At 41.6% G+C, this 12,022-nt stretch overlaps 1 protein-coding gene across 1 annotated transcript in view; it reads right to left on the bottom strand.

Moving 5' to 3' along the window:
• DNAH11 (dynein axonemal heavy chain 11) overlaps positions 1-12,022 on the bottom strand; it is a 350,658-nt gene that overhangs the window by 12,051 nt on the left and 326,585 nt on the right. Inside the window, exons 75-76 of the mRNA XM_043872240.1 lie at positions 10,950-11,141; positions 7,267-7,386 (exon numbers count right to left, since the gene is read on the bottom strand). Of these exons, the coding sequence (XP_043728175.1) occupies positions 7,267-7,386; positions 10,950-11,141 (312 nt within the window). The remainder of the gene's footprint in view (positions 1-7,266; positions 7,387-10,949; positions 11,142-12,022) is intronic.

Genomic DNA, 12,022 nt, shown 5'->3' with positions numbered 1-12,022 from the left:
CAGGCCTATGTTTGATGTTAATCTTAATTCTGAACTCATTTTAGTATGACTTCATAGTACTTTCCACAATACTACTTCAAATTATTTTATATATTATACATATGGATTTTGTAAGCATGCATGATTATATGTGCATATCTTAAAAAAGGTGTATGAGTGTGTGTAATGAACATGTTATAGGATAGTATGCACTATAATTCAAATGAATGTGACTTCCCCATGACTCTGAGCTTCTCAAGGCAGTCTGTGTAGCTCATCTCAGGATTTGTAGACCTGAGGCACATACTGGTACCCCCTCTATAGTTGCCTAATAAGAGGCTGGAGTCATCAGGCATTAATCACTCCCACCCCTTCATTCAGGCTGGGACAAAGGTATATGTTCTACCTGGAAGAATGTTCTATGTTCTCAACCAAGGCGAGGTGAACAGCAATACCAGAACGTCTAATGTTAGAATGCAGTGCTTCAAAATGTAAGCACAGCTGTGATGACCTAGATGGGGAGGGGGATGGGAGGGAGGTCCAAGAGGGAGGGGACATACGATACACACAGCTGATTCACTTCCTTGTACAGCAAAAGCCAATGTAACATTGTAAAGCAGCTACACCCCAATTTAAAAAAATTAAAAAAGGATTTATGGGTTTCCGTCTCTAACCAGCTATAAATAGTGTCAATCAAGCACTTATACCTTTCTCGTTAACTCAGTATATGCTCTGATACTTTTCCCTGATTTGTTCTTTAGTTCCCAGGGGACCATTATACTTTGGGTTTAATTTTCCCAACCTCTCTTGCTGTAAATTCTGTCTAAATGCACTTAAATGCACAGGGGATACTAGTTTTTAAAGACTATCACCTAATGTTATTTTATGCCTAGATTTTTAAAAATTTTATTATTATTTTATTATTTTGTTTTCTGAAAATGGGGTTTATCTCTGCAATTGTGTATTTTTATGTTTTCTGGTCTCACTATCGCCTGGAGACAAAGTGACTTCATTAATTCATTCCATCATTTGAACAGATCACCTAGTGTACCCCAATAAGCTGTGGAGGTACAAGAGATTCATACAATGTAGTTCTTAAGGAACTCACAGTCTAATGGAGACAAAATATGTGTGATTTTCTACACAGTCATGTCGATGTCGTCAGTGAGTGTCAGCATTTCGTCCCTGCCTTCTCAAGCCTGCAGCCCCACGTCCTTAGGGATGGTGGTACACATCTGCTTTCCTGAATTCCAAAAGCCTTTTTAAATATTAAAGTCAGCATTTTTGTTTTTATTTTGTACCAAGAGAATTTTGAAATTATCCAGTATTTCATCTTACCAGAAACAGACCTTGACCCAATAAATATGAAAAGGAGCATCGTGGACTATCTTCATTAACTATATCCATTCATTTGGTTTGTTTTATTCAGGTATTCAGATTTTCTACCATTTCATATTTATATATCAAAATAAGCAACATTTAAACTTCACTCGATTCACCATGACCAAAACAGAACCGTGAAGCAGATTTAAACTCACCATTACTTGATAGATATGTTAGCTAAAATAAAAACATGGGCACAAAATATGAATACGAAAACCAAATGTTAGACTAAATATATCCAAGCCAGAATTTATCCCTGCAAACAAGGACTTGGTTTTCCCTATTAGTTTTCACTAGTTACAAGAAATTTTAAGAGCAACAGCTAAATTATCTTTCTGTACAGCCAAAAACAGAGTTTCAAGAGAGAAAGTAACCAAACCATGGAATCATTTGGAACTTTCAAAATGCCCGGGGACTGGACATGTGTGTGACTGCATATTCATATAATGTGGGCAGGAATGCAAATGATCTACGCTTTCTGGAAAGACTTAGGCAGTCTGGTTACTAGTGTGTGAAGAGGGCCTTCTGTATACTGGACAAGGAGTGAAGCCAAGGAAAACAGCAAAATCAAAGGGAAGGATTAAGTTTATAGCCAGATAGATCTGGTTCAGTTCCCATCTTTGAGTGGTTAGGTGGCCTTAAAAAAATGACTGTTTATCTGAGTTTCAATCTTATCAGTAGGGTGGGGTTCATAACAGCAACCTAATGATCGTGGCTATGAGAATTCAATGACAAGTATACAAATAGCTGGGCTTCCCAGGTGGCGCTAATGATAAAGAACCTGCCTGCCTGTGCAGGAGACAAAAGAGAGGCAGGCTCCATCCCTGGGTGGGGAAGATCCCCTGGAGGAGGGCATGGCAACCCACTGCAGTATTCTTGCCTGGAGAATCCCATGGACAGAGAAGCCTGGCAGGCTACAGTCCATGGTGTTGCACAGAGTTAAACATGAGTGAAGCAACTTTGCACACATGCACACAAATAGCTAGGCACATAGCAGCCTTTTGCAAACGTTAGTTTCGGTTTTTCCTGCGCCCTAGAAAGAGACGAGTATCTCAAGTACACATTAATTTTCTAGAAGGAAAAACAAAACTTGAGAATGTCCTACTGTAGGTCCCTACTGTGATGTCAAACAAGTACAACATGATAAGCGAGGCTTAGTTCACACAGGGACTTAAGTTCTCCTTCAATAAAACTGTGAAGATGTGAACATACTCAAATGAGCGCTAGGAATCCTGATTGTGCACCTAAGCCTTCTCCCATCCCATATAAGGGCTTTTATGAAAAGCTGCTTTTCCCTGATGGGACTCTAACTCTCTCTGCACAATGGCCATCTGCCTTGCCTTTAGGGGAGAGAGTTTGATAAGCTTATTGTTACACCTCAAAGAATCAGTTGTTCTAAATTAACATGTCTCCAAACAAGACTCACAAATGGCCAATAAGCACAGGAAAAGATGCTCAACATCATTAGTCTTTAGGGAAATGCAAAACACAATCACAGTGTTATAAAACTGCTTCACACCCACAGTAAGGATGTGGAGAGAATGGAACTCTCATATATTGCCAGTGGGACTATAAAATGATGCAGCCACTTTGGGAAACAGTTTGTTGGTTCCTCAAAATATTAAACATAAAGTTACCATATGATCCAATAATTTCATTTCTATGTATATACCCCAAAGAAGTGGAAATGTATGTCCATGCAAACACTTACACATGAATATTTATTCTACCATTATTCATGATAGCCCAAGGCCAAAACAACACAAATATTCATCAACTGATGAACAGATACATAAAATAGAGTGTGTTGATACACTGGAATATTATTTGGCCCCTAAAAGGAATAAAGTAGTGATACATGCTATAACACGGATGATCCTTGAAAACATTATGCTAAGTGAAAGAAGTCAGACACAAAAGACCAGATACTGTCTGATTCCACTTACGTGAAATGTCCAGAATAGGCAAATCTCGAGACAGAAAGATTGGTGATCAGCTGGGGCTGGGGAGTGGGGGATGTTGAGGACAGGATGGTGACTGACTACTAATGAGTCCAGAGTATCTTCTGGGGGTGACAAAGATGTTCTAAAATAGATTGCGGCAATGGCTGCATAACTGAACACATGAAAGACCTTTGGATTGTCCAACTGAAACTGGTAAATTTTATGGGACGTGAATTATATCTCAACAAAGTATCTTAAGAGAAAGAATCAGTGGAACTGTGCTCAGGGAGAATGAGCCTCCGCATTATGAAAAATCATCAAGAACTCCAGTCATCTCTGCAGAAATCAGCGCAGGGCACGCTCGGGTAGAATCGTCAGGAACTGGGAAAGCCAGGATCCTGCCATTCTGTTGAGTCTGTTTGATTGTCATTCTTTCACCTTCTTCCTGGCAATTAATGAAAGGCTCACCTCCTCCACCGCCTCTCCGAGGAGCCCTGTTTATGAATAGAAGCTCCCAATTCACCGTGAGTCTAAATGAGTGTATATGCTTGTGGACTTTTGAGTTAAAAAGAATAACAACAAAAGGCCCTGGCACCAAAGTCTGGGAGGGAAATTTCTCAAGGCTGAAGCATGTTTTCTACCTTGAGGGTACATTAGTGATTTTCTAGACAATACTCTTATTTCACAAATGAATATACTGAGGCACAGGATGGGCTGGCACGAAGCTGGACAGTACGCTAGTGGCAGAACCAGGACCAGGGTTCGGGTCTCCAGGACCGTCCAAGGCTATCCTCCCAGTAGCCACCCTGTGCCATCCCCCGTGCACAGGGCAGATGGAGGTCCGTCTGTGACACGTGCCCCGAGACTGCTGACAGTCAGCACTCCAGCCAGGGGGCTGCAGAGAATCCGGAGCCTGGCTGCGAATTCAAGTCCTGATTTGGCTACTTGTGCAACTGTTTGAGCTCGCTGAATCCGGGTTTCCTCTGTGATGACTGGGATAACAGTATCTACTTTGCAGGACTGCAGTGAGAAGAGACAATACACATGAACTGTGTGATACAGACCCTTGGCACAGAGCAGGGGTTGATAAAATTTAACAAATGGCTTCCATTGTCATAGCTGCTGATTAAATATAAAGTACAGTCAAGTACAAAGTATACATTATGAAAATTTATACTCTGTAATAGTAAAAATGTTTCCCATTTATTAGGCATTTTGTTCTAGCACTCTTGAAGCCTGACAGTGAACCCATGAGTTGGGCCATTCTTGTTCCACAGATGATGAAACAGAGGCTCGGGTTCAGTGATGTAGCCACAACTGCACAGCAGACACAAAAGAACCGAATCTGAACCCGAGTTTTGTTTTTACTTCAAAGTCCAACTTCATGATTGTTAATATCTGACAACTTTCAGATGACCTGATACCTTATTTTCCAAAAGTAATTTACTGTACTACTTGTTTAGCATTGCCAAGTGTGCACCTCACATAAGAGAATCGTATTAATTCTAATTCCCTAACTTTGGCCAGGAACCTTCTCTCTCTCTCTCTTTTTTAAGCCAGGAACCTTCTGAAGGACATGCCATCAGCCCTCTCTAAATGCCACCTCATTTACCCAACAAGAAACTCATCCATCTTCCCTAACAGGACAAAGTCAATGAAAACATTCTGAGCGGTGGAACTTGAAACCTTAGACCACCCATGGGTAACTTTTCGATCAGGTGTCCGTGCAACCAAAGATACTAATCGTCAAGTACGTTAACCAACATGAGAAGTGGCAAAAAGACATCCTGCGGATGCTGCAGTGTCAACTTAAGTCTCTCATGACGTAAACAGCGTGAGCGGGAAACATCTGCACGAGAACAAAGTAACTGGGATTTCACAGCTTCTGCCACCAAACCAGTCAGAGCTTTCCCTTCCTCTGGTGAGTAGAAGGGGCAGTGCCGTCTGGTGAGCAGGGAAGATGGCAAACAAGCATCTCCATCCTGAAAGCCTCACCAGATTGGCCGGGAAGGGCGGCTACCTGTATTTCTAAAGGGCTAACACCCACACCAGTGATGCCCCTCAGGTTGCACCCTCGACCTTTCTTTTCCAGTTACGTGAATGGGTGTTCAGCCTTGTGCAGGTTCATGGACCATCTCAGCTGGCAATAGGGATCACTCCTCATCCTCAGGCCAGGACCACAGAGCTTCTTGCTCTGCCCCTTGACCTCCACTATCATTCGGAGGTGGCAGGTAAAGGTGGCAGGCCCGACCCTCTTTAGCTTTCCTATCTCCATGGTAACCTGCTCCCAGACCACCTCTGAGGAACGACTTCCGACTGTGCTGAATTGAAAGTGTCTTTCTGACCTGTGAAACCCAGTTCATCAGAACTAAGGAAAGACCAGGAGACTCACAATCAAAAGAAACAAGTCATAGTTACATGGCAGGGAAGTATATTTTTCCCTGCCCCATCCCCAAATCGTTCCACATTATTAAAAGCAGGAAAAAAAAAAAACTGTCCTCAGTTTCCTATATGAGACTACAATACACCATGTTTTCTAACACATGATCATATTTCTTCTTAGAATGGACTTTTGAGGAAGGTGTCATGCTTTTATGAGATGAAGTTCTCAAGAAATTATAAATAGGCTGCTCAAACTATTTTAAAAAATACATGGCACTGCTTTAAACACAGCTGGTGTCTTGCCCAAGTGGGAATAGAAATGGCATGGTGGAGGGTGTCTTAGCATTTCTAAGAAATAATCAGGAAATGGCCATGAACCTGCTACCACTTTCACCTACTTCAGTATGGAACACAAGAACTGAATAAGTTTTCCAGGAAACCCAGCCCCAGGCACAAACCATGTAGGTATCTGGTCTGTACAGACAAAGGGCTAGTAAGATAAGAAATGGGAAAAAAGGGTACCTGGTTTCTTTATATTGCAGAACCGGGGGCTCTGCCCCTTCCTCACAGAAGGAAGACCTGTCTTTTTAAATCACTGCAGTTTTATTGAGCACATATTTAGTTAGGACACAGTGATCAAAATTTAGAATACTCCATGGCTTCTGCAACAGAGAACAAACTATAGATTTCACTCACATCAGAGCCCCTGAATTGAAATCAATACATCTGCCTAGAAATAGATACATATGGCTGGGGCCCCTGCCAGTCATAACTGAGTGGCTGGGGACAAATCACCATGCCCCTGCTGCCGTCTCTAAAATGGGGTGACAATGTCAGTTCTGTGTAACTCACAGGGTTATTCCAGAAATACAGTGAGGCTGTGCATGTGACCGTACTTCCTATGGGCAGAGAAACCACCTCTGTGTGTGTGTGTGTGTGTGTGTGTGTGTATGTGTGTGTGTGGGGGGAGTCATGTTAAAACAGATTCTCATCTTATGGGTCTGAGATGTGGCCCAAGATCCTGCATTTTTAGCAAATTTCCAGACTCCCAGGAAGGTGGGCCAGAGTATATTCACAAAAGGCCAAGAATCTTCAGTAACATTCAAGGACTATTAACATAGTGACATCAGTTTTAAAAATTCTTAGAGAAAGAGAAATATCATATGATGTCCTTAATATGTGGAATCTAAAAAGACATGTACAAATGAACTTATTGACAGGAGACTCACAGACTTAAAGAACAAACTTATGGTTGCCAGAGGGAAGGATGGGGAGAAGGGATAGTTAGGGAGTTCGAGATGGATACGTACACATTGCTAAATTTAAAATGGATAACCAACAAAGACCTACGGTATAGCACAGGGAACTCTGCCCATTGTTATGGAACAACCTAAATAGGAAAAAGAATTTGCAAAAGAATAGACACTTGTACATGTGTAACTGAATTACTTGGCTGTATACCAGAAACTAACACAGCATTGTTATTCAACTATTATCCACCATGAAATAAAAAGGCAAAAAAACCAATTCTTACTAGAATTATCTTCTCTAAGAAATGATTTTTTAAAAAATGTCTTACCAGAGTGGGATTCATGAATTCTTCTAAATACACACAGCACAGTTTGCGGTCCCAGTCATCTGTGATGTGGCCCCCATACATGATCTCACCAAAGAGGTAGCGGAGGTCTTCCCATGGGACCTGGGGGGATCAGGCAAATGTTCACTCCCGGGGCCAGGGCAAAGGCCTCAGTCAACTGACAGCAAATCCTCCAGCCCCCACCAACAGAAGCATTTAAAAGAGGTCCGACAATTAGAATTGAACTGGCTGAGAATTATTTTCCGTGTGTGTTAATACATTCAGTAAATATTCAGTAACACTGAGCTTTTTTCTTAATTTTTTTTTTGTGGCCACACTGCGTGGCATGTGGGATCTTCGTTCCCCAACCAGGGATTGAACCTGCGCCCCCTGCAGTGGAAGTGCAAATTTTAACTACTGCCAGGGAAGTCCCAACACTGAGCTTTTAATGAAGACTTTAAAGCAAATTTGAGTTATTCCCAGAACATGTTTATACATTCAAAACCTCATCTACAAACCAGGAGAAGCCCATGTTGGTTGATACGGCTTTTGAGGGATGACCTCCTTTTACGATCTGATCTGTATCAGGTTTTTATGATCTGATTCAGGAAAAGAAAGAAAAACTCTACAGTTTGAATTTGGGGTATACTGAGAATTCCATCACCTTCCAGAAATCCAGGCAAACCAACTGAGTTTGTCACAGACTGATCTGAGGGCTCGGTTTACGGCATGGCTGGCCTCCAGGACCCTCCTAAGGGCTGCAGCTAATGACTGTACTATGCTTTATGCAGAAACCACGGCATCTCCGCTTTACCGGGCTTCACAGGGTTTGAAGCCCCTTCTTTGCTACCCTTTAGCTTCCTCTCGGTTTGCAAAACATGCCAGCTTGTGATGAAGCCTTTCTAGACAGAAAGCTTTATATCCTCGGGGGCAGTATATTGCTTCCCAGCAGTTCAAGTAAAAACTTAATTATAGCCTTCAAATTGTTGCATGATGTGACAGAACAAGTAAAATTGCCTCAACTATTCCAATGCACTTGCTACAGGTTTCTTAGAATTTGAATAAATGAACCTCAAATACATCTTTCTTTTAAGGCACCGCAATGTGAATGAAAAAGAAAAGTGGCTACAAGGCACCATGCTGCCTCCACCATGCCATGGACTACTTCCAGAGAGCAGAAAGTGATGGGAAATAGGATTTCTTAACTTGATTTCTGTGATCACATTTAATTAATGCCTTCTATATATTATGATTTGATACATGGCCCCCTCAAGATTTTAAGCAGCTACAGATCTATTCTTCTTAATCATTGATTTTCTCCCCCCAGATCTTGATTTTGTTTTCTACATATACATTTTTCTGGCATCCTTCCCTTGGCATGGTGATACACCTTGAAAAAAACAAAGGAACTTCTTGTTATTCAATAGAGGTCTTCTTGAGCAGGTTGGAATGGGAGAAAGGTACTGCTACAGAGTAACAATTTTTCTTCCTACTTCCTTGAGGCTTTTTAAAACCAAAGTCAGAAGTTACATAGCTCGATCCCCAACCTTAAATGCAATCAAGTGATATTTTCAATTAAAGTCTTCCAACCTTGACATTCAAGATTTTCTCTATGGTGAGACTTATAAAATTTATATGGAATAACATCAAAGTTCTTATAAGAGTTAAACCATGGGGGGGGCTTCCCTGGAGGCCCAGTGGTAAGGAATGTGCTGCCAATGCAGGAGACGCAGGTTCGATCCCTGATTCAAGAAGATCCCACGTGTCGCAGAGCGACTAAGCCCATGCACCACAACTTCTGAGCCTGTGCTCCGGAGCCCGGGAGCTGCAGCTACTGAGCCCGTGTGTCCTCAAGCTTGTGCCCCGCGACAAGAGAAGCCACTGCAATGGGAAGCCTGCACTCGGCAACTAGAGTAGTCCCTGCTCTCTGCAACTAGAGAAAACCTCGCAGAGCAGCAAAGACCCAGAACCACCACAAATAAATACATTAATTTAAAAAATGTAACTGTTGGCATTCCCTAAGACTTAATCTTAAATCTCTCCATCACACTTGAGATCACGGTGATCTCATCTAACCACATAACTTGAAAGATCATCTATCAAACGCCTACTTCCAAGTTTATACGTATACCTTCTTGAAAAGGGCATCATGTACAAAGAAACTATGTGAGCAAGTCAACCTAATTCCCCAACCCAAATAACGTGCTTCATGATATGTGGTGAATGACTTGGGTCAAGACATCTGAGAGACAAGACAGAGTGTTTAAAACCTGAAGCTGTGTTGATCCTGGGACCCCCGCGGGAGAAGTAGCAGGACACAGCGCGAGTCAACTGCTCAACTGGTGCTGCCAAGCCTCAGGGCGTGAGAGCCGAGAGAAACATGGGTCAGTGCCTCTCCTACCCCACTTCATTCCTACCTCTACTGTGGACAGGATGTGGCTGAAATAGGGTAATATGCCTGGTCTTGGCCTCCTGGGACAGGAATGAAGGACTTAAATAAAAGTATTAAGTGGTCTATTTAATTTTCCACCCAGAACTATGACAATAATCATTTTTACCTGCAACATTTTAAACAAAACGTGCTAAGATCAACACAAAATGCTGTTTATTAAACTGGTCAAAATATGCTCAAAGTGAACTTCAAAAATTTTAAATATGATAGCAACTATCACATACCATACAGAAGCAATTTATTTTGAATACAACAAGTGTTATTCAACATGTGTTCCTTGACAGAACACACCCATGTTACGTACAACGTGTACATATTTTCTGATAGTGGTCAAACCATCTTGAGAGCTTAAGAAAATTTTGATAACAAAAATTATAACAATAGTTACCAAAAGAACAGCAACAACAAAATATTTATACATAGAAACATTGGTTAAATGGTTTTAAAGGCCTTTTATAGCAAGTATGACCTAAAGCCTAATGCCTGGTTGGTTCGGACAAATATACCTCACTTTTAACAGACTGAAACTTAATGGAAAAAGTTCCCCTTATGAGGACTAAGCCAGAAAATCCTTACAAACGGTTCGTCCTTTTTGAAATCCAATCACTGAGTTTGTAAGAGTTTACACAAATGTTCTTGATGAAGCGTTCCCATTCCCATCTGTAGAACACATTTTAGCTACGAAATAAAATCATTCATCTACCTTTAACTTCAAATCAAGGGGAACATTACTGAGAAAGTCACAACAAGGTGGCATCCTTAATACATAATAATGACATATGCAGGAAATGCACCATTATTTATACATGTGACGCGCTGTAAATTGCTTCCATCATCAGAACTAATTGTAGTGATTATTAATGCAGTGTTATGAACTGTCAGAATTGCTGTACGTAATTACATTTGTGCAAATGCTTCATTACCTGCCTAATGAATCTGGCATATATGCACATGTAAACCACTGTTTTTGTTAACATAATGAAGGACAATTTTTTTTTTTTGGGTACTAAGCTGCTGATGTAGAACTGGTTTGACCTATCTTCTAAAGTTCGAGCATCCATTGTTGTAAAACGTTTGATCTGGTTTATTTTCACACTGGGCAGAAGATGCATATATAGTGTAAGCAATTTCAATAGTAGCTTCAAAAGAGAAATTATGGTCCATTTTGATAGTGCCCAAAGACTGACAGCCTCAGCACGCTCCCCTGAAAGGTTATGCGACCATAGACACTTACGTTAGGGTTCGCCTCTAAGTAGTTGCAGAGGACGTTGGCACAGATGGTGAGGTCCCCGGGACTGAATGGGTAGCGGCGGCTCCAGCCCTGGGGGCCAAACCTGAGCCTCCCGGCAACACAGGCATGGAAGTAGCACAGAGAGAAGAGGATGCTTTTAAACTCCTGCTCCTTGGAGCACACTTCGAGTGTATCCTAGGAGAAAAGAAAAAAGGAGTGATCATTTACCTGTATGGTTTCCAAGGGCAAGGGTCTGAGTTTTCAATTATCTTGTAGAGGACTCTGAGAGAGACCTAGGACAGAGGTGACACGCAGCTTTAAGCTGGGAGAGCATAAGAGGAAACTATTTGGCACTTGCTAGTCTGTTGATTTAAGAGGAATGGTTTTATTTTGCTTCAGTTATACCTCTGTTCCTCTAGAGAATGAGACCATTCATTCTGACCAGTGGTAATACCGTGTGACGTCATTTTCCCCTGCAAAAATTTCCTTGTACAATCTGGATGACAAAAGGCCATCATCTTAATTTCATCAGTGTAGCAGACTATAAGTGAGTGCCAGCTCTCCATTCCTCTCAGTTCCATGGTAATACAGATGATCTGAGCACAGGGACACTCATTGCAAAATAATTTGCCAGCCTCTCTTGAAGCCGGATGTGCCACATGACAAGGTCTTTTCCAACAGAATTTGAGCAGAAGTGATGTGTGCAACTTTCATATCACTTCTTAAAAGGAAATTGCTTGCTCTGCTTATCATTCTACCCCTTCCTTGTGAGCTAGAAAAGACACTGATTAGGTGACTTGGAAGCCATGAGTTAGGTATATGGCGGAGGCACCAACCAGCTTGGGTGTGTAGTTGATTAAAAAGACCAGAGCTGCCAGTTATATGCAACAGAAATTAAGTTGGACCATAAAGAAGGCTGAGTGCCAAAGAACTGATGCTTTTGAACTGTGGTGTTGGAGAAGACTCTTGAGAGTCCCTTGGACTGCAAGGAGATCAAATCAGCCAATCCTAAAGGAAATCAGTCCTGAATATTCATTGGAAGGACTGATGCTAAAGCTCCAATACTTTAGCCACCT

This window comes from Cervus elaphus, chromosome 18, assembly GCF_910594005.1.
Source record: "Cervus elaphus chromosome 18, mCerEla1.1, whole genome shotgun sequence".
In the NCBI taxonomy this organism is placed as follows: Eukaryota; Metazoa; Chordata; class Mammalia; order Artiodactyla; family Cervidae; genus Cervus; species Cervus elaphus.
The sequence above is the reverse complement of the archived record's forward strand: the minus strand, read 5'-3'. Positions and strand labels throughout refer to the sequence as shown.